This window comes from Alexandromys fortis, unplaced genomic scaffold (assembly GCF_014885135.2).
Source record: "Alexandromys fortis isolate MF-2015 unplaced genomic scaffold, M_Fortis_MF-2015_v1.1 scaffold_15, whole genome shotgun sequence".
In the NCBI taxonomy this organism is placed as follows: domain Eukaryota; kingdom Metazoa; phylum Chordata; class Mammalia; order Rodentia; family Cricetidae; genus Alexandromys; species Alexandromys fortis.
In genome coordinates this window covers 17575469-17596476 of record NW_026067911.1, presented here as the reverse complement: position 1 = coordinate 17596476, position 21008 = coordinate 17575469, and the positions used below count along the sequence as shown (strand labels likewise).

General features: G+C 47.8%; 1 protein-coding gene across 1 annotated transcript; it reads right to left on the bottom strand.

Moving 5' to 3' along the window:
* Positions 1–1292: 1292 nt before the first annotated feature.
* Positions 1293–1682, bottom strand: LOC126499293 (tubulin-specific chaperone A). Its single transcript, XM_050138455.1, has one exon. It carries the CDS (start codon positions 1656–1658, stop codon positions 1332–1334), a length of 327 nt encoding a protein of 108 aa, XP_049994412.1. The 5' UTR covers positions 1659–1682; the 3' UTR covers positions 1293–1331.
* Between the last annotated feature and the right edge of the window lie 19326 nt (positions 1683–21008).

The following is a 21008-nucleotide window of genomic DNA, read 5'->3' as shown; positions in this document are numbered from 1 at the left end:
GGGGAAATTATAATGAGTCATTTGTATACATTTGTCCTAGTGGGAATTTGATGTGGCGGAAATATTACAGGAATATTACATTAGTAGCACTACCACAATATCGTTGATTTTGTTTGAAGTCAGGCCCACGGTACATGCATTACACAAAGCCCAAATATGCCATGGTGGTTCTGTGATTCTCAGACACCATTATGGCACTTGATTTTTATATTCAGTTATGAATATGATGTATTTGATGTGTGTGAGTACAGGTGGGGGGAGAGAGAGAGAAACAACATTCTGGAGTCGTTTCCTTCTTTGAATTCTTTTGACATCCTGGGGTCTTTTCATACTCTGGGGCCAAATGCAGCTCACCGGGCTTTCCCATCAAGCACCCTTACTCATTGAGCCTTCTCATTGGCCCAGCCTTGGATATTTCTAAACAGGCTCATAGGTGGCCTTCTCCTGGTTCGAGGCCTTGATAACTCCATTGCTGGAGAGTTTTCCACCGTGACCTATCCCCAGTCATTTATCTATCACACTTTCCCCCCTTGAAACTGTGGCTCTGTGGCTCCAAAGTCAGACACATGCTCAGCTGTCTTGCTCACCGGCAGCTCTCTCCCTTCAGGCTTAGACCTCAGCATCTCACCTGGAGTCATAGTTGACCATCTCCTAAGGTCTGAACCAGGAAACCAAAGCCACCAAAAAACTGGGAATAGAAGTTTCTTTGTGGTTTGAGCCTTAAGTATCAGTTCCCGACAGAATCATGTGTTTTGAACACTTGGGTCACAGTTGGTAGCTCGGTTCTGGGAGGTTTAGAGTTTTTAGAAGATGGTTGGCCAGCTGGAGGAAGTAGATGGCTGGGCCTTCAGGGTTATAGCAAAGGCAATTCTGCTGCAAGCTCTCAGCTCTTTCTTCCAGGATGTAAGAATCTGAGCCACACACTCCCACTGCCATGAACTCCACCAAGCCTTCCCCACCACGGTAGCCTATATCCATTCTAAGGACAGGCCCACCAGGGGACTCGGAGGGTAGGAAGGTTCAAATTCATGGCAGTGGAGCTTGTTGTTGGGTGGACCCTGGAACTGCAGTGGTCCTGCTAGCAACCAATGGAGCGATAGGAGATGTCCAGCTCAAAGGGAGAGGATGGGGCAAGGAACCCCCATTTCTCTTCCATTTTGCCATCGTCCACCTCTACATCGTTGCCCCGGAAGAGCAAGACCCTCCTTGACCCACAATGCTGCGAAGAGACCGCAAGGCACAGATCTGAGGAAAACAGCAGTGGTAAAAATAACAAATTGTAGAATGGACCCCAGGATTTAATGCAAAAAAACACCCTGTACAGAAAAATTTCAGGCTTCTAACTTCACTGAATCCAGAACTACACGTGCTTCTTTATACTCCTCAGCTTCTTCCAAATCTTTTTCACTTTCTAGTATCTGCTGAAGATCGGTATATGCAGCCTCTAACCGGCGCTGGCAATCTGGGATCATCATCCGGGACTCTTGAAGGATTTCTGCCTGCTTCTTAATGGCGTAGTTCTCACCATCTTCAGCCTTCATTTTTTCAATCTTTTCTTCTTGCTGCTTCGCTTCTTTCTCATACATCACTTTTTCTTTGACCAATCGCTTCACCACGCCTGTCTTGATCTTGATCTGTCTCACGCGAGGATCGGCCATGGTCCCTAGAGCGCCGCAAGGAGGAGGGGCCCTACTTCTTCTTTTTGTCCCAAGTCTCTCTCAGTACCAGAAAGAAAAGAACACAAAGTCTTCGGAGGCCGTCAAAGAGAAGGGTGAGACTCTTACACTTATCTCTGAAAATTCCAGCAGCTACAGACGTAGACCATGCATGTCCACTCCTTCCTAATCAGTGGTTTCCCCCAACACTTCCAGCCTGCTGCTCTGTGCCCTCCCTGCTCAACTTTTACGTTTTGCTCTTAGCACTTAGTGGAAAACTTCTTCTTTGGGAAGCGGTATAGCTCTGCACACAGCTTATGAAAGCTCTGAAAGCTTCGGTGGCTCGTTACTTGCCTTAGACCTTCACCATTCACATAGGTGGATTTACTAATAAGGTGAAATCAAACTCACGACCCGCTCTACCTTTATGGGCTGAATGTTTGCAATTCTCTCAAAAGTCATGCTGAAACATTAACCCCTGACGCGATAGTGTTATAGACAAGGCCCTTGGGAGGTGACACCTTCTTAAGGGTAGAGCCACGGAGAGCAGCCAGCCTTTCTTTGCTGCCACCCTGTCAGTGAAGGAGACGGAAGTCCATCAGAGAGGCCTCACCCGGCAACTGATGGAAACAGATGCAGACCCCCAGCCAAGCATTAGGCGGGATTCAGGGAATCCTGTGGAACAGGGGAGGAAGGATTGTGGGAGCCCGAGGGGTTGAGGACACCAAAAGAAAACAGAGTTAGCTACCCTGGGCTCATAGCAGCCCACAGAGACTGAACTGATAACCAGAGAGCCTGCATGGGTCTGATCTAGGACCCCTGCACATATGTTACAGTCGTGTAGTTTTTGGTCTCCTTGTGGGACTCCTAACAGTGGAAGCAGGGCTGTCTCCGACTCTGTGGCCTGCTCTTGGGACCCTTCCCTCCTACTGGGTTGCCTCAGCCAGATTTAATAGTCTTACTGCAACTTGATATGCCTCTGTCTGTTGACTGATATAGATGGGAGGCCTGCCCTCTTCAGAAGAGAAATGAGAAAGAGTGGATGTGGGGGGGGGGTGAGGGTACTCGGGAGGCAGAAGCAGGTGGTGCTCTGTGAGTTTGAGGCCAGCCTGGTCTACAGAATGAGTTCCAGGTACACAGAGAAGTCCTGTCTTGAAAAACATATATATTTTTCATTTTATGTGTTTAAAAAAAAAAAAACTGGGTGGTGGTGGCACATACCTTTAATCCCAGCACTTGGGAGACAGAGGTGGGTGGATCTCTGAGTTTGAGACCAGCCTGGTCTACAAAGTAAGTTCCAGGACATCCAGGGATACACAGAGAAACCCTGTCTTGAAAACAAACAAACAAAAGCAAGAGAGAGAGAGGAAAGAGAAGAGGACGATAGTAGTCTTCAACCCAACTGTATGGGCGCCTTCATCGTGGACTTCCAGACACCAAAGTGCAATTAAATTTCTGTCGCTTACAAACCCCTTGTTTATAGCATTTTCATTATATGGCTTCCGAAGCTGACTGAGCCACACAGGAAAGCTAAGTCTTCTTGTCATCTCTCCATGATGGAAGTACAATCTTCTTTTACAACGACACACACTCAGCACAGGCCTTTCCTGAGACTCCATCTAGACCCCCATCAGAGCCTTGAGAGAGCAACCCACAGCAGCCAGACCCTCAGCATGGGATATTCTTCCATAGGAGCAGATGATAAAGCCTCAGGATTCGTTGTCCTTCTGGGGCTGGCTGGGAGGAAGCCTCTGACAACGCAGGAAAGGTGAAAGGTGAAGGCCTCCCTCCCATCTTTCTCAAAGAGAGCGGAAACCTCTAGAAAAGAGACGTTCCTGGTCGTAACTCCTAGAGATGGGGAAAGAACTGTTTAGGAATAGAAAATGTAAAACGGCCTTTCCTCTTCAGCTTCACATCCAACGGTGACTTTTAAAAGTTTGTCTGACTGATTATTGTTCAGCTAAAAGGGACCCGAGAAAGAATACCCATTTCTCCTTCCTACCAGCAACTCCATGGAGCTCTGCTTACTCAGGCACCTGCGAGCTCTCCAGGATCTTACACACATCCATCCTCCAGCTCAAGGACCTCCCCTCCGACAACAAACCAGACCAGAGCACCAGTGTCTCCCATTTCGGCTCCTTCAACCATCCTTTTCTACTTTCTTTTTTGAGACAAGGTCTCCCTAAGATGCCCAGAATAACCTTGAGGTTTTCATCCGCTTGCCTCGTCTTCCCAAGTAACTGACATTACCGGTGTGCACACCATCCCCAGCTGAGGCCTGACATCTTAATCATGAACTACAAATTAGAATCATTGGGAGCAGGTACAGGCAATGAGCTCTAATTACCAAATAAGCATCTAAACGGCAGAGGCAAAGTCGGCCGCATGTGACCCTCCCCCATCTTGGCGTTCCAATTTCCTTGACTCAGAAGGTCAGTTCCTAGCGTCAGACTTCGGTGACCGCGGTGCGCCCACCTCCGCCTCCCCTTTCCCTCCCCCAATCAGGTCCCCCTCCCTCGTCAGCCCAAAGAGCAATCAGGGTTCTCTGCCCTGTGGGAAGTCCAAGGACCACCCTCCTCCATCCAGGTCTCTTAAGGTGAGCATCCAAACTGCCTAGGCTCCCACAAAGCCAATACGTGCAGTAGGATCAAAAACCTATTGCCATTGTTCTGCCAAGGAAATTTTTAAGAGCTTTATATAAATAAAATCACAGCACAATGGTTTCTTTGCTTCAAATGAGGAAACTGAGGCACAGAAACATTAAGGAAGTGCCCAGTCTCACAAAGTAAGGTTGCAAGTGCCCTAAGAGGCCAACACACACAATCCTGTGCCCACATTAACTGAGCTAGCTCACTCCCTCTCCCTTCTCGCTCTCTGTCTCGTTTCTCTCTCTTCTATCTCTCCTTACTTTGGAAGCCTTCAGCCTGTTTCTTCCTAACAGGTCTAGGCTCTGGTGAAATAAAAATGGCTTCCAGAGAAATCACACAGATGACCCGTTATTTTATCCTCTGTCTCGTTCTAAGCATGGAAACCTAGCAAGCTTCAGGGAAGCCCCAAGAGCTCAGCTCCAGGCTCCCCTCCTTGACCCTCTGCGTTTGTTTTCCAGCCAGGGTTGCCAATCTGTTTCATCTCCTCTAGTGCTGTAACTAAGCCACAGCGGAGAGGCATAATTTACTGCCCGCTCCCTGCTTTTCCAATTATCCCGCTTGAGCCTCGCTAATCTCCGCCTCACCTCTCCTCACCTCTCCCGGCTCTTCTGCTCTCTGGGTCAGGCGGCTGGGCACAGCAATGATAACCTGCCTTCGTTCCCCGTGTCATTCAAACAAAGGTTCACCACACCAAATGGAGTGTTGGCAAAGCAATCTGCTCACCTCTCACCCACGGTGGCGCGAGAGCATGTCGCGGGGGACTTTCCGAGAGGAGATTTGGAATACAGAGTCCCCCTGCTTACGGCTAAGCCCCTTTAAGCTCTGCCTTAGCCAACTCTAGCTGGACCCCTGAACAAGTGGGTGTTGGGATTCTGATGGCCCCAAATTAAGGCATGGACAAGGTCTCATTTTCCGCAAGGGCATATCATTGTCAAGTAAGTAGCGACAAGGCGCCAGTTCTTTGAAAGCCTACCGCCAAGCAGCTCCATGAAGACCTCCAAGGACAACACGCAGTTGTCTGTGACGTGAAGAAACACAAATGCGCCCTCCAGCATTCTGTGTGTGGCTTTGATTTGCGTGGGCTCAAGTAGTGCCTCCTAAGGCTGCGTCTCTCATGCTGTGGTGACCCCCAGCTGTAAAATTATTTTGGTTGCTACTTCATAACTGTAATTTTACTACTGTTATGAATCGTGATGTAAATATCTGACATGTAGATATTTATTAGGCAACCCCTGTGAAAGGGTCGTTTGACCCCCAAAAGGGTCAAGACCCACAGATTGAGAACCACTACTCTAAGGGACTCTGCAAACCAACACTTTCGTTCTGCTGCGTTGGGGCTTTTTCTTTTGTCTCCCTTGTCCCCTCTGCTCCTACTTACACAGCCCATTATGACCAAGCCCAATAGAAAAAGACAAGGCGTGGCAGGAGGTAGTTCTGGAGGTTAAGGTTTGGTCCAACAAACCAAGGAAGGATAAGAGGGTTCAAGATAGAGCTACTCGAAGGACAGCAACCAGATGTGGTGGGGACAGCATCCAGATGTGGTGGGGACAGCAACCAGATGTGGTGGGGACAGCATCCAGATGTGGTGGGGACAGCATCCAGATGTGGTGGGGTTTGTTTATTGTTTTTAGTGAGCTGTTTACATTTTTGCCCACTTTCCTCCCTTCTTCCCCTCTCCCACTTTGGCCTCTTCTATGGCCCCTGTGCTCCCAATTTACTCAGGAGATCTTGTCTTTTCCTTCTTCCCGTGTAGTTCCATGTGTGTCTTTCTTAAGGCCGTCTTTGTGGCCTAGGTTCTCTGGGGTTGTGGGCTATACGCTGGTGTTTCTTTGCATTATGTCTAAAAGCCACTTATGAGTGAGAACACGTTACATTTGTCTTTCTGGATCTGTTACCTCACTCAATATGTTTTTCTCTAGATTTACCTGTTTGTCTGTAAATTTCAAAATGTCTTTTTTTTTTTTCTGCTGAGTAGTCTCCATTGTGTAAATGTACCATATTTTCTTTATCCATTCTTCACTTAGGGGCATCTAGGTTGTTTTCAGGTTCTGTCTATTTTAAATTATGCTGCTATACACACAGTTGAGGACACGTCCTCATGGTATGATTGAGCATCTTTGGGTATATACCCAAAAGTGGCGTTGCTGAGTCTTGAGGTAGATTGTTCCCTAATTTTCTAAGAAATTGCCACACTGACATCCAAGGAGGCTGTACCAGCTTGCATTCCCACCGGCAATGTAGAAGTGTTCCCTTTCCTCCACAACCTCTCCATCATAAGTTGTCATCAGTGGTTTTGATCTTGGCCATTCTGACAGGTATAAGATGGAAGCCCAGAGTTGTTTTGATTTGCATTTCTCTGACGACTAAGGATACTGAGCATTCAAGTGTCTTTCAGTCATTTGAGATTTGTCTGTTGAGAGTTCTCTGTATAGGTCTGTACTCCATTTTCTTTTATTGGTTTATTTGTTCTTTTGATGTCGAGTTTCTTGAGTTCTTTGTATATTTTGGAGATCAGACCTCTGTCTGATATGGAGTTTGTGAAGATATTTTCCCATTCTGTAGGCTGTTGTTTTGTCTTGTTGACCGTGTCCTTTGCTTTACAGAACTTCTCAGTTTCAGGAGATCCCATTTATTAATAGTTTCTCTCAGTGTCTGTGCTACTGGGGTGATATTTAGGAAGTGGTCTCCTGTGCCAAGGCGTTCAAGTGTACTTCCCACTTTCTCTTCTGTGAGGTTCAGTGTGCTTGGTTTTATGTTGAGGTCTTTGATCCATTTGGCCTTGAGTTTTGTGCATGGCAATTGATATGGATCAATTTGCATTCTTCTACATGTTGATATCCAGTTATGCCAGCATCATTTGTTGAATATGCTTTCTTTTTTCCATTGTATATTTTTCAGCTGTGGTGTTTTTAAAGATCAGATTACATAGCACCACACACATTAGTCTTCTCAAGAGCATAAACAATGGTCAGTCTACATAGAGCTCCTTTAACAGCATCCCTCCAAGAAAAGCAAGGGGAAAGAAAATAAGTTTGATTAATTTTATCAGCACATAAATTCTTGAATTCATCTTTCAGATGCTACAAATCTAACCTGTCAGTGCTTAAATTACTATCCTAAGAAAGCAGGGGCCTCCATTGTTATTTTCCTTATTTGAGTCCCCTCCTCTGACAGCCCAACCCAGTCTTGTGGCTTTCTGTGTCAGCCGTGTGTCTTGTCTTCGCCTCAGTTCAAGCTCTCGGCCACTCGTCTTCCAGCTCCACTCTGGCCATTTGAAGATGGTTTGGATGACATGTACCCAAACCTTAGCTCACTTCCTCTAGACGCCCTCTTCTTTAGGCAGTTCCTCCCGTTCCCCAGACCCTCTGACCCCACTCCTGACTGCAGGACTGATGGATTTGCTTATATTCCACTCTGTGACTTGTATAATATAAATCAATGGATACCCGTGAGAGGTTTCTTTTGAATAAGATGTGTGCTCAATTCCTGGTTATACTCATCCCTTCATCTAACCAATGCCTTACACACTGGAGGACTCGCCCAATGTTGATTTTACCAACAAAGATGATAGGGCTCATGACAATGGAATCAAAAGGACTTGCCCAACAAATGAGGAGGGTGTGGAGTGTTACCACAGGGACATGGAGAATCGGGGCGGGGAGGGGAGGGAGTAATGTTTTCCCTAAATGGTCCACAGAGTGCTGGTCTTTTTAAGTATTTAATAAGGCATTAAAAAAAACATTGCTTTTTGGGAAGTGGGAAGAGTGGTGGCTTCATGATATTTTCATTCTATTACACTAAACAGTACATCACCTCACACACATGTGCACGTGAACGCACGCGCATGCACGCACACACCCACACACATGCACACACTAACATTCCTTCTCTGCTGGTGTCACATGAACATTGTCTGACAGTGCTGGCTCATTCATCATTGTTCTTCCCTTTCCCACTAGACTATGAAGTAAGTGCTTAAGGAGAAGGATCTATGAACCCTCTTTCTTAGCTAATTTTCCTCTTGTTTGTTTATTCAACGTGCAGTGGTGGGGACCCTCAGCATGTAGCCAGCTTGGCTGTGACATCCAAGCAATCCTCCTTCCTTAGCCTCCCAAGTTTTGGGTTGGCAGGCATGCACCGCCATGTTAGGCTCAACTTTATAATTGTGATGTCTGGACTATTGTTATTCAATGAATACATGTTGAACATCAAACTCTATGTAATGGATGCCAAAAATGTTCATATAAAGAACATTATTTACATTTATATTTATTAAAGTATTTCTATTTCTAAAAAAAATCGAGACACTATTAATCAGCTATTCTGTTTACTGAAAAAATGTTCACTGATAATACCAGAACTTGAGCATAGGATGAACAGAGAGAAAGAAATTTGAGTTGCCTTTCCAAGTAAAGGCAGAACTCAGTGAGTTGTTGGAGCTGAGGTTGCAATCGAGAGAGAAATCAAAGATGGGCATCCCTTTTATTCTTGTAAGTATTGATCATGGGTGAAAATATCCTTTTGTAGACAGAGATGCTCGCTCTGTCTGGGCCTTGCCATACACGTTTTTCTCCACTGACATATCCACTCCGTGGCTCCATCCATCCACGTGCATCTCCTGGCTCCTCCCCACGGCACGCTGATGTGAGCTTTTACCAAAGAGGTGTCTGATTCCACTGCTGAGAACACATAGGACCTGGTTACTGGAAGATGAAGAAGGAAAAACAGGCCAGTGTGACAATGGTAGTATGTCAAATCTTGGCACATTAGGCCTCCAGTGGAAATAGTCTAGACAGTGTTAGATGATAGCTGGGTGGGTGGATGGATGGATGGATAGGTAATTGATGAATGATAAATAAATCATATCTAAATGGATGGATAGATGAGGGCTGGCAAGATGACTTCGCCAGTAAAATTGCTCGCGACCCGATGCAAGCCTGACAACCTGAGTTTGCTCCCCAGAAACCGCATAAAAGTGGAAAGAACCAATTCCACAGAGTTTTATTTTGACCTTCATACCCTTGCCATGCATACACACCCACCTACATGTAAACAACAAAATAATATGGAAGTGATAGTTGGCTATTCAGATACATGAAATGTGATAACTATACTACAGATGCTTGATAGATGATATACAGGTAGGTGATAGATGGCTAGACAGATGAAGATTGATAGATATAGACAGACAAATAGATATAGATAGATGATAGACAAACAGAGAGACAGATAGACAGACAGGTAAACATGACTAGGAGAAAATGGCCAGCACATACGCTATATTGTCATTTTACCAACTTGTAAAATGTAAAATGGAAGAATGAAGCTGGGAAGATGGCTCAGTAAAGTAAGGTGTTAAGAAAAGTCTTAAGAACATCTCCATCAGGACAAATAACTCCAATTAGACCAGATTAGACCAAATCAAAAATACCTACGTTTAATAAATGCCGCGATCCCGGGTGGCGAGGAGAGAGAGAGAGACAGAGCGAGGAGATACTCAAAACCCAAAACCACGTCGGGAGCAAGCCTAGATAGCCTGTCGGAGTGGTCCTGACCCTCCCTGAGGAGGGGCCAGCGCTTGGCAGGCTGGGAGTTGGAGTCCGGAGGTGGAGTCTGGACCAAGGCAACTCCCAGGCCGGGGGCTGGGGTGATGCTTCCAATCATCTCAGACTTCTTGGTGTCAGAGGGCTGGGATCTCGCTTTCAATCAAACAGGAGGATCTGAGTTCAGAGTCCCTGCAGTCACATAAAAAGCTAGCACAGTGGTGTAAACATTGTAAACCCAGCACCGTGGTGGGGTGGAGACAAGATGGTCCCAGGGTCTCGCTAGCTGCTTGTGTAGTCAAATGGGTGAACTCCAGGTTTAGTGAGAGAACTCATCTTTAAAAAAATAATAAATAAGGTGAAGTGATTGAGGACGAAAGCAGACATCAACCTCTGACTTCTAACACACGCACACACGCACTCACGCACAGGATGCAGTCGCAGGGGCCACTTAAGGAGTGTTTATCATGCACCAGGTTCTGGGCTAAATTCTGTACATATTCTGTTGCTCTCAGGTCCACAATGGGCTTATGGGAAGGAGACTAGAGCCGAGAGGTTAAATCACTGGCCTGTATTTACAAGGCCCAGGCCCCCTATTACGGGAGAATCCTCAGGTGACTCCTCTTGAAACCTGAAAAAGAAACGCAGGAGGGAGGAGAGGAGCGGGATGAGTGGGCTCTCCCCTAGGCTAACAGCCTCTCCCACATTTACAACTCACAAACCGTGTCTCCAACAAAGTCTATGTACAGCTAAGTGAGAATCCTTGCCTGGCTTTCCAGGAAAAGGGAGGAAATAAATTTGATGCAGGCAAAGGGAAAAAAATTAATTTGCTGCATTCAGATGTAGCCACTGTCCCCATTACTGTAAGAGCATCTGTATCGACAAAAAGCATCACCATTTTAACCTCGTTATTGGACTAAACACAATTAATGCACGTGATGGAAAAAGGAGCAAAGAAGCTTGCCAGATGTAAGACAGAAAGATAAACTCGTATCCCCGTATCCCCGTAGTGGCGACTAGAAAGGCTCCCCAGTCTTCTGTTTGCTGAAGCCACCTGTGTCTCCTAGGCGCCAGGCTGGAGGTGCTAACTTCCTGCCTGCGGGACTCCGTGAGATTTGTAGATGTGTGGAAGATGACGATTGTTTGGTACCCCCGCTGGGTGTCCCCACATTGTGAGACCGTATCCTGCCGAAGCCCACAGTCAAGTACAGCTGGAAAGAGGTGGAACCGGAGCAGTAGCGACAAGCCCCAGTGTGGAATGCTCACAGGGTGTGTGACTTTAGGCAGAGGACACACCCAGTAGCCTAAGGGGCCCCAGCTGCCGTCGATTTCGCGAGTCTGGTGATTGCTTTGCAGGCAGGATTTAGAAGCGGGCCTCCTTCCATGTTTCAATGGGATCTGATGTCAGAGGCGAGTCATCTAGTCCCCTACGAAGTCTGGAATCCGAGTGGGCAACCAAGATGGACTAAGGGCAATCAGCTGGGGTTCACAATGCACCGCCTGCCTAGACCCTCGCAGCCACAGGTGGCTTCGTCAACCAGGAAGAGAAGAGGTCAGGAAAATGGAACTGAAAATACCCTGAGGTGTTGTCTGTCCTCTGTGCGCCTGCCCACCCTCTGATATCCCATTCCCAGGAAGGAATGCCCCGGCCCAGGCTGTTGAGCCAGCCCCCTGACGCTGGTAAAACGCGGCCTTGGGTTCCAGTCAAGAACTGGGTCTAAACTGGGCTGTGGGGATGCACACCGCTAATCCCAGCTAATCCCAGTACTGGGAGGCAGAGGCAGGCGGATCTCTGTGAGTTCAAGTCCAGCCTGGTGTACTGAATGATTTCCAGGACAGCCAGGGCTACACAGAGAAACCCTGTCTTGAAGACAAAACAAAACAACAAAGAAATAGGTTCAAAACTCCTGCGAGACATCTGTCCTTGAGAAGCAGGAAAACCCCAGGTCTGCCTTTTAAGGAGGTGTGAGTGTTGGTTTGGGATAGACGTCACAACTACCGGGGACACTAAAGGGACCATCTTTATCCGGCACAGACAAGGATAGACCTGTGGTGCAGAGAACAGCTGCCTTGGTTAGGTTTTACTTTCAGCAAGATGGGTATCGTGTCCTTGAACCTGCAGCTAGTCCACACAGACGCAAGTGAATCGCATCTAGTACATCTGTGGGTAAGGTAAGGAAGCTAAGCTGTGGTACCATGGAAACGGGCTACAAACATAGGCTTGTAAAGTATTCGGGCCATCAGCGCTGCGTGGAAAGGACAGCCATATGCCAGAAGAACTGGACTTCCTGATCTGACCAAGAGAGTTCTTCGGTTGCTGAATCCCATATTTAAATTTAGACTGCAAATAAAAAAGCGGTTTTTACAACTCGAAATACACTTTCTACTACAGAGAGTGGTGACTGAAGCAAAAGCAAAAATAGCTGTTCGCACCACGATTTGAGGAAATCTAAATCTGAAAATGATCGTTTTTATTTGCATGCTACCAAATAAGGACATGGGGGAGCAGTGAGTCACCAAGATTCTAGAAGTTACCAGGCTGCATCGTGAGGGAAGAGCATTCTTTAGGATGAGGCTTAGAGCCCCAATGATTGACATTCGCCTCAAGCCTGGTGTGGGACCTTATGCTCCCAGCTGAAACGTGGGCCTGGTTTCGTTTCGGAATTCCTAGGACAGGGCTCCAATGAGTAATCGCCATGTGTCGGCCTCTCAGCCCTGTGGAGACTACGTCCCACGTCTGAGGAAGACCTGAGCCTTTCCCAAGATCCTCCACGCTCCATTATCTCGTTTGATCACACCTGATGTTCACAGAACCCTTGAGGCAGAGCATGGAGTTGTCATATTAGAACATCACTGCAGATCTTTTTTGCAGAGACAGGGTGAGTCACCATCCAGGAGGGGGTGGAGGAAGGATAACACGAGGAAAAGGAGATTTAGAGATCCGAGCGCCCTGTTACCATGTCACATGGTCCCTGCTCAAACCAATGTTCGTAAAGCGCGAAAACCCAGCCGGAAAGTTCGGGGACTGCCTGCCAAGCCAGTGTTTCCTTCTCCAGCTCTTAGAAGACAGTTTAAAGAGAGCTGGGGATGTTCTGGTCTTTTGTTTGGAGATTTTGCCTGCTTGTCTGCACACAGTGAGGTGGGTCTGTTTGCTTTAAACAGGCTGAACATACACCACACAGGCTGCTGCTGTGGGCTGACTTATTTTGGATGTGCGCAGATGTCTTCCGAGTTCCTCATCGAAGCCTTGAAACTGGCTTGGTGTGACACTGGAGGACTGTGGCAGGATGTTTTGGCAAGGCAGTACAAGAAAAATGTGTCAATGTCTTAGCATATGATCAGTCAGCTGCATTTCCCCCAAGATTTTTTTGAGGGGGGCAGTCCCCCTCCTTTACCAGGAGACCACCCAACACAGTTCCGAAGATATCCTTGTTCTTACATCACAGGAGCCAGGTTGGTCCTGGATCAAAAGGAGAGTTCAAACCCTGCATCGCAAAAGAAATGGCTTCCAGAGAGTTATGGAGAACTACAGTCAGTTTTACATGTTATCATAACAAAAATAATCAGATAAAGATGACATACACGTTGCCCCCCCCCTCCATTGTCTAAAGGAGAAACAAATGAAGGAATCGTTTAGCCACTGAGCTAAGTCGCCCTTCAGTTCCACCCCCTCAGTTACCACCCATCTTCCGCAATGTACCCCAATAGCTTCTAGAAAGGAGGCCTGACCGTGAACTGGTCAGGTCCGGGGGTGCTGGGCATCAAAACAGCGAAAGGCAGGTCCCAAGGACCAGGGATGGGCAGAGATCTGGTCCTATCTTTATCTCTAATTACTTGTGTGCTTTGGATAAGCATTTCTCCTCTCTCATCGCTAAAATGACAGGCTGGGAGGAAGTGTTCTCCAGCGTCTCCAGCAGGTCTGGTGGGTGGCTGGGCAGGGGTCGGATTAGATCCTTTTATTAAGAAAGCTGCGAAGAAAAGCGGACTGTCCCTGTTAGCTGCAAAAGAGCAGGCTCTGAGGTGCTGTGAAAATGCTCCCGAGGAATCCCTGCGGTGGGTTGAAAAACTATAGAAACGCGGGATTGTGTGTACCGCACAACCCGAGTGGGGCTTTCTGAGGCCATACGAAACGGGGACACGGTAAAGCAGAGAAGACAGGCTTTTGAAGCCAGCCTGTGCCTCCACTCCATTCGGCAGTCTCTCCCCGTGATAATGCAGCACCTTGTGCTCACAATTAAATGTCAGCCACGGAAAACATTTCTCTTAGCTTTGTTGTGCCAGGACGGGATTCTTTTGTCCTCCGTATAATGGATATGCAGACACAATGACAGAACAGAGATTTTTTTTTCTAAAGCGATGACAAACACAGTGCTGCTTCCTCCCTCCCTCCCTCTCTCCCTCTTTCCTCCAAGTCCCCACCCCCTCAAATAAATCATTGTTCAAGAAAAAAAAAATCCCATTGTCTATTGTCCAAGGAAGATCAAGATCTGCCTAGGAACAGCGCGGGCGGACGCCGCAATGCACTCGGGCGGCCGGTAGGTGGCGCATGAAGGCAGCGCTGGCGGAAGCGACACCGGTGTCGGGGAAGGGGGTGACGCTGCCCGCAGCCGCCGCCACCACCCCCGCCGCCTGCCGCCCCCTCCTCGCGTGCTAATTGCTGGAGCCTCCACTGGGACTTAGGTCCCGGAGAAAGAGAGCGGGAAGGAGGCGGGGAAAGGAAGTGGGGGATCTGGCTCCAAACACACAAAGCCTCTAGGGCCTCGGCGGCCCAGGGCAGGGCGCCCTCTCTCTGGTCTCGTCTCCGGGTGGAGCTGGTGCATCCCCGGCTCCCGGAACGGGGACCCACGTGTGAGAGTCCCAGACACCCCTGACCCCGGCCTTCCACAGGGCTTGAAGACCAGCCGCTGGGCTGCAGGAGGCTGTGCCCGGCATCTGCCCGAGTCCCCTCAGGAGGAGTCTCTGCAGTCTGGGTCCCCTCCTTGTAGCGGGCCTGAGCTGGCACCTGGAGCCAAGATGAACGCTCCACGCCGCCTTAGCTGGCCTGCAAACTCTGCTGAGAGCCTGGTGTTGGGAAAGTATATCGGGCAGGTGGGGGCTTTGTGACCCTGAATTTACTAGCACTTCTCTCCCACTAGCCTCCACCTCCCTGGCTATCCGACCCAGGCTGTGATAGGATTTCTTTAAAAGTGGTGCCAGACAGCATAAACAACCTATTGCCTGTTAGAGGAGACGAACAGGCTACAGCCCTTAGGACAGACCTGGCATCAATGACACCGAGTTGGAAGAAGCGAGATCCCAACTTGGATGCACAAGAGGAATGGCCCGTCAGGATGTCCGAGCTCCCGTCTGTGGGCTTTGCCACAGTTGTGTGAGCGCTCCCCCCACCCCTTCTCTGGATTTCATCCTTTTGTGATTGATTTATACCCAGTCTCTGTCGGGGCTATCTGAGACAGAAGCATGTATACCAGAGGCTCTGGAGTCAGGCTTGCTTAGTTGGAGCTAAACAACTCAGTAGCTGGGAGGTTAGGTGAGTCATTTCATCTGTAGGACCTTGGCCGTGGAGCCTCCTTCAGAATTCTGGTGAAGAAAAGCAGAGATATAATTCACATAAACTGCCCAGCATGCACTAGAGTCAAAATTTTAAATTTCACAGTTGGAATGGGACTACCTTACAGGTAATAATGGAAGCTCGCAGAGATAGTCACAGATCCACCAGAGGTGGACCCAGCGATTGCTGACTCCAGCTTCTCTACTCTTGTCTGAGTCAGAAAGGTCATTTCCCTTCCAGGAAAAGAGCAGCAACGCAGTGAGGCCATATCACCCCCATCCCTGCCCCCCAACCCTCAGGATCCCAACCATTGCTCAGACACTCAGGTAGGCTTTTTAACTCTCAGTGGCCACCGTTTTAGAGCCATACCCTAGCAGAGAAGAGCCAGGAGGAATAGGGCTGGATTTAAAACTCTATCCTGAGCCCCGGCCTGTGCCTGGCAGTTGGTGACTTCTCATTCCTCGTAGGCACACTGTTACCCAAGCAGAGGTGGAGTATCTGGGGAAGGCAGCAAGCCCTGTTCCTGCTAAGGTGGTCTATGAGAGAAGTATGTGCCCCCCCCACCTGCCCAAGGCAGTTAGGAATTCAGGAGCCCCTTTCTCTAGAAGGACTGTCATGCGTTTCCACAAGCATCCGGTTTGTAGAACTGTGGGGGTGGGAATGGGGTTCAGGCATCACGCAGACCTTTCCTGCAGTAGGTGGTCACATGCACCGACTGTGACCGAGAGTAGCTATGGTAGACTGCCTCTAAGATGAACCAATGCTTGCCTACCAGCATGCACGCTCTTCTACAAGAGTGACCCCCCCGTAAAGAGGTGAACATTGTACAGTGGCCTTGTGACTTCTAAGGCTAGCACATAGGAGACACTGTGGCTGCTCCTGCAAGAGTCGCTACCTCTAGAGAAAACTGGGTAGCTGATCGTGAGGACGCTTAAATAGCAGCATGGAGTAGGTCGCTACAAAGAAGCCAAGGCCTTCTGTCATTGCCCACAGCAGCTCACCAGCTGTGTGTCTGAGCCACTTGGAAACAAATTCTCTAACGCTAGTCACATCTTCCTATGTCTGTAGTCCTAGCCAGCCTTAACAGGATGAGAGACCTTGGACAAAATTCATGCCGTTAGACCATCGTGCATTCCTGATGGACAGAAAACTGACATTTTGAAAATAAGAAACAAATAAATGTACACTTACAAGTACTCTTGATGCCGCATAGACAGATGATACAACAATGGTTTAAAAGAGCCATGTTTCCAGTGCCCTGGTGGGATTGATGGCTCGGGCCCTTCCCCTAGCACTTGATCATCTGTTGATTTCTTGCATATTCAGGATCTAAAACCTTCATTTTTGAATCCTCCCTGAAAGTCATACCTCCTGGGGGACTGGGACGAGTTCTCACTTCATTGAGTTAGCGAACTAACTCTAGTCTGAACATTGGTTTCCCAAGAGCCTGGAAGCAGGCCCTTCCCTCCCTGTCTCTCCGGTCCTGGCACTTGGCCCAGGCATAAATCGTCAGCAGTGTCACTGTCTTTGGTCTTCTTGTGATATGCTGGCTTCGGTTTATCTTAAGACGCATCGGAACAGAGTGGAGGCTGGGCCTAATCTTTCATTTTTCATCTTTCTGTCTTCATGTTAGGTGCCTACTCCTGAAACACCGGTAGGTCCGTAGTCAGCAATGATGGGTCCCTCCAGTGCGATGGGGCAGAACCAGCCTCTCTGCAGCAGATCGCCAAGGCTACATTGATGAGCTCACTTTGCTTCCTCTATTTCATTTCTGGGACCCATCACCTCTAGACAGAACCGCACTACTGTGCCCTTGCCCATAAAAGAGTCACACCCAGCCAGGCGGTGGTGGGGCATACTTTTAATCCCAGCACTCGGGAAGCAGAAACAGGCGGATCTCTGTGAGTTCGAGGCCAGCCTGGTCTACATAGCAAGTTCCAGGACGGGCTCCAAAGCTACAGAGAAACCCTGCCATGAAAAACCTAAATAAATGAATGAATGAACAAACAAATAAATAAACGATGAATAAATTAATAAATAAAAGAGAGTCACACCATTCTTGTACACGGATAGTATTTCTTACTGTTTGTCTCAATTAGGACTTACGTTTCTTTCCAGCACAGAGAATGAAAATAAATTACTAGGGCTGGAGAGATGGCTCAGCGGTTAAGAGCATTGCCTGCTCTTCCAAAGGTCCTGAGTTCAATTCCCGGCAACCACATGGTGGCTCACAAACATCTGTAAAGAGGTCTGGTGCCCTCTTCTGGCCTTCAGGCATATACACAGACAGAACATTGTATAATAATAATAATTAAAAAAAAGAAAATATGATCGTTTGGTGCTAACCAAATGCTGTCAGAATTCTTACACTTCCGTAAAACATCTGCAAAAGAGTGCAGCGGATTCGATGTCTAATCACATAGACGGTATCTGAGCATGTCTGCATTGAGAGGGAAGCCAGGCCCAGTACAGACCCTGATGCCCCCAGAGTCACGGAAACTCTGCCTCTGAAAAACCATGCCGATCCCCTTGAATCCATGTCTTACTTTTGATATGACACAAAGTTGCTGGTTTTTAATTTTTTTTTCCGGAAAGTTTTGTTTCTGCTGTATTTTTAGGTCCCCAGAGTATTCTACTTACGGCGAACAAGGGATCCAAACACGCACGGCTGCCGGGATTGCCTTTTACCTGTGAGCACAGATAGAACACCCGAGACCAGAACATGCAATGGCCACAGTTAGCGTTTCCGGGGAATTTTGCTTATCTTATCGTTAATTATCTTATTCTTAATGCAATGATAGAGCAACCCTTGAAAGAGAGCAATACTTGCCTTAAAAGAAGACATCTAGGTAAATACGGAAAGTGGAGCTAGCCGCAACCCACAAGGCCTTCTCTGGGGAGAATTCTTGAGGAAAAAGCAAGTCACACTTCACAGAAGAACGTGGTACTGACGTTTTTCTCTGTATAGTGCCAGCATGTTCCTGAACAAAGGCCTCGGGGCGTTATCAACCCGTCATCCATTCTTTGGTGTGATTTCTATTTTCAGGACCCTGCTTTCCTCCCTCTTTGTTCCTCATGCATCTGGTCATTGGTGTCTCCTACTCTTGTCCTATTTTAGTAGACGTGAACAGCCCCGACCTGGGGAGTTCACCACGCTCAGGGAGGCGGTGTCATTTTTCCACCCACAGAGCCGGAGGAAGACCTCAAGGGCCCGCCCACTGCAGACAGACAAGCTGGCGGTACAAGGAGTCAGAAGGATGCGAACGCTTTTCCACGTGAACGGCAAAGGAAGAAACCATAAACTCTCAGCTCCTGTCCAGATCCTAGATGCTGGTTAAAGAGCAAACAAAACAGCAAACAAACAAACAAAAAAAATCGAACACCCACACCCCAAGATTTCTGACAGCACAGGATGCAATTCCCAGCATATGACCTAATCAAAAATAACTCTACAGAGCTGAGAAATTTACATAGCTCAACCGCCAGCATTGCATGATAAAGAAGTAAATATAGTTTCCATACTTCACAATGGATTATATTTTCCTAAACATGTCTGCTAGATTAAAAAAAAAAAACTCTGTATTTTAGTTGTGTTGTTTGTCACCGGTGGTTCACGTGTCCCCTCCTTTACCCCAAGATTAGGAATACAGACACAGACACGCATCTTACCCAGCTGCCTTACGTGGCTTCTAGACATCGAACTCAAGTCCTCGTGTTCGTGTGGCAATTACTTTCCCAGCTGAGCCACCTCCCCGACTCTAGAAACGGACACTTTGTGAAGAACACATGTAAAATCAGCCATTGGATCATTAAAAAGGAGATCTTACTGCGGTTATAATTGTGTCCGAGGATCGGGAATGTGCTTAGTCCAGAGGGAAAACCCAAACCATACCATGGACAACGGCCTTGAGAAGGGAAGACCACGGTCTTAGAGTAGAACATTCTGGATACAGAGACCTAGGTGGAGCAGAGGGCATACTAGCATTAAAGTATGTCAGAGTCTGCAAGGTAACCTAGGTCGGCCACCCAACCAGTTCTTAAATCCCCTTCCTAACACTCCCTTAAGTAGCCGGCCAGTCTGTGCTTGGTTTCTCTGTACGAGGGAACGGATGCTTTCAAAGCGCACATGCTGGTTCACATGTGTGCTCTAACACGAAGAATCAGAATCCCCATCATCACTGTAGCTCTGCATCCGAGGGCATTGTCAGGCTGAAATGGAAGACCTTTCTCAGACACGGATAGCTGTGTTTATTTTTATGTGGACGCCAAGGACACACAGCGAGACTTCAAGTTCATTATCGTTTCTGGAGGAAAAATAAAACTGAGAACGATAAGACAGTCCTCCCAAGCCGTCTGCTGCTTTTTCTATTACAGAGAAATTCAGGTCAGTACCCTGGCAACCCAGCGGCTGCACAATAAGATCTGTCTTGCTCGTGCAAGGCAGCCAGTGTTGGGGCTGCACGAGGGAGCTGGGAGAGACTTTCCTGTGGCATTTGTGCTACGTCAGACACATGGAGGAAGTGCTTTGCAGCCACTTTTGACAAAAGTCTTGGATAATGTGGATTGGCGCACACATAACTCTTTATTGACCCGACTGGAAGAAGCTTGGCACCAGTCGTGAGGAACCTGCCAGTTACCTGCTGGCTTTGTCCACACCCCCTGCACACACTTAGGGTCTGACGCTGGCTTGAATGTGTATTGCTCCAGAGTGCATAAAGAAACCTGAGTGTGGAGGTGTCGGAGTGATGCTTCCAAACTTATAACCTGCAGGTCATGCTCTTAACACTATTTGTGAGCTATCCTTTGGTGACCACAGAGCCACACAACTCCAACAGCTATGGAAGGCTTTGGGTCCATCTGTCACAGGGTATGCAAGGTCAAAAGAGATGACCAAGATTAAATGCTAGGAAACACACACACATGCATGCATGCACATGCACGCGCGTGCACGCGTGCGCACGCGCACACACACGCACACGCACACAAAGATTAAATGCTAACCAGGCAAAGAAACTCCTACTGGTAGCCAAAGAATTTCACTGAAACACACACAGACTCTCTCTCTCTTCCATTTACTTTTTATCTCTCAGGAATATCAAAGCCATGAGAATATAAGACAAAAAAAATTCTGAAAATCTTGAGGTTGGCAGGAAGAATATGGCATACATGTGACACCCAGGTCTAGACCAAACTAAACCAAGACCAATAGACTATTGCCACAACTACACATCGTCTTTGGCCAACTCCTACGGGCCACTGACTAGACCTACTTCATAACAAACTGTAAGGTAGGTTCACGAATATGCTCTGGAACGCAGCCAACCTTCCAGGGCACAGAAGATGTTTGTTGGACTGGACGTGACACACATCAAGAAAGACTGTCAACAGGATGCTCTTGAAGTTGCCTTGTTGTGAGCTGAATTGGGGTGGCTCTCAGGGGAAGCCAGAGGGCCCTCTCAAGTGCTACTTTTGATGATGACTATACCGCAGTGGATTGGCCGTGAAAACAGACCTTGCAGGCCAGCAGCAAGGACAAGAGCTTCCGACCTTGGGATTTCGATTTCCGGCACCAGAGAAAGGCCCATCTGGAGAGAGCATCCCACCGTGGGAACAG

Bases quoted from the DNA above. Each gene is read 5' to 3' on its own strand.
- LOC126499293 (XM_050138455.1), bottom strand. From the start codon at position 1,658: ATGGCCGATCCTCGCGTGAGACAGATCAAGATCAAGACAGGCGTGGTG.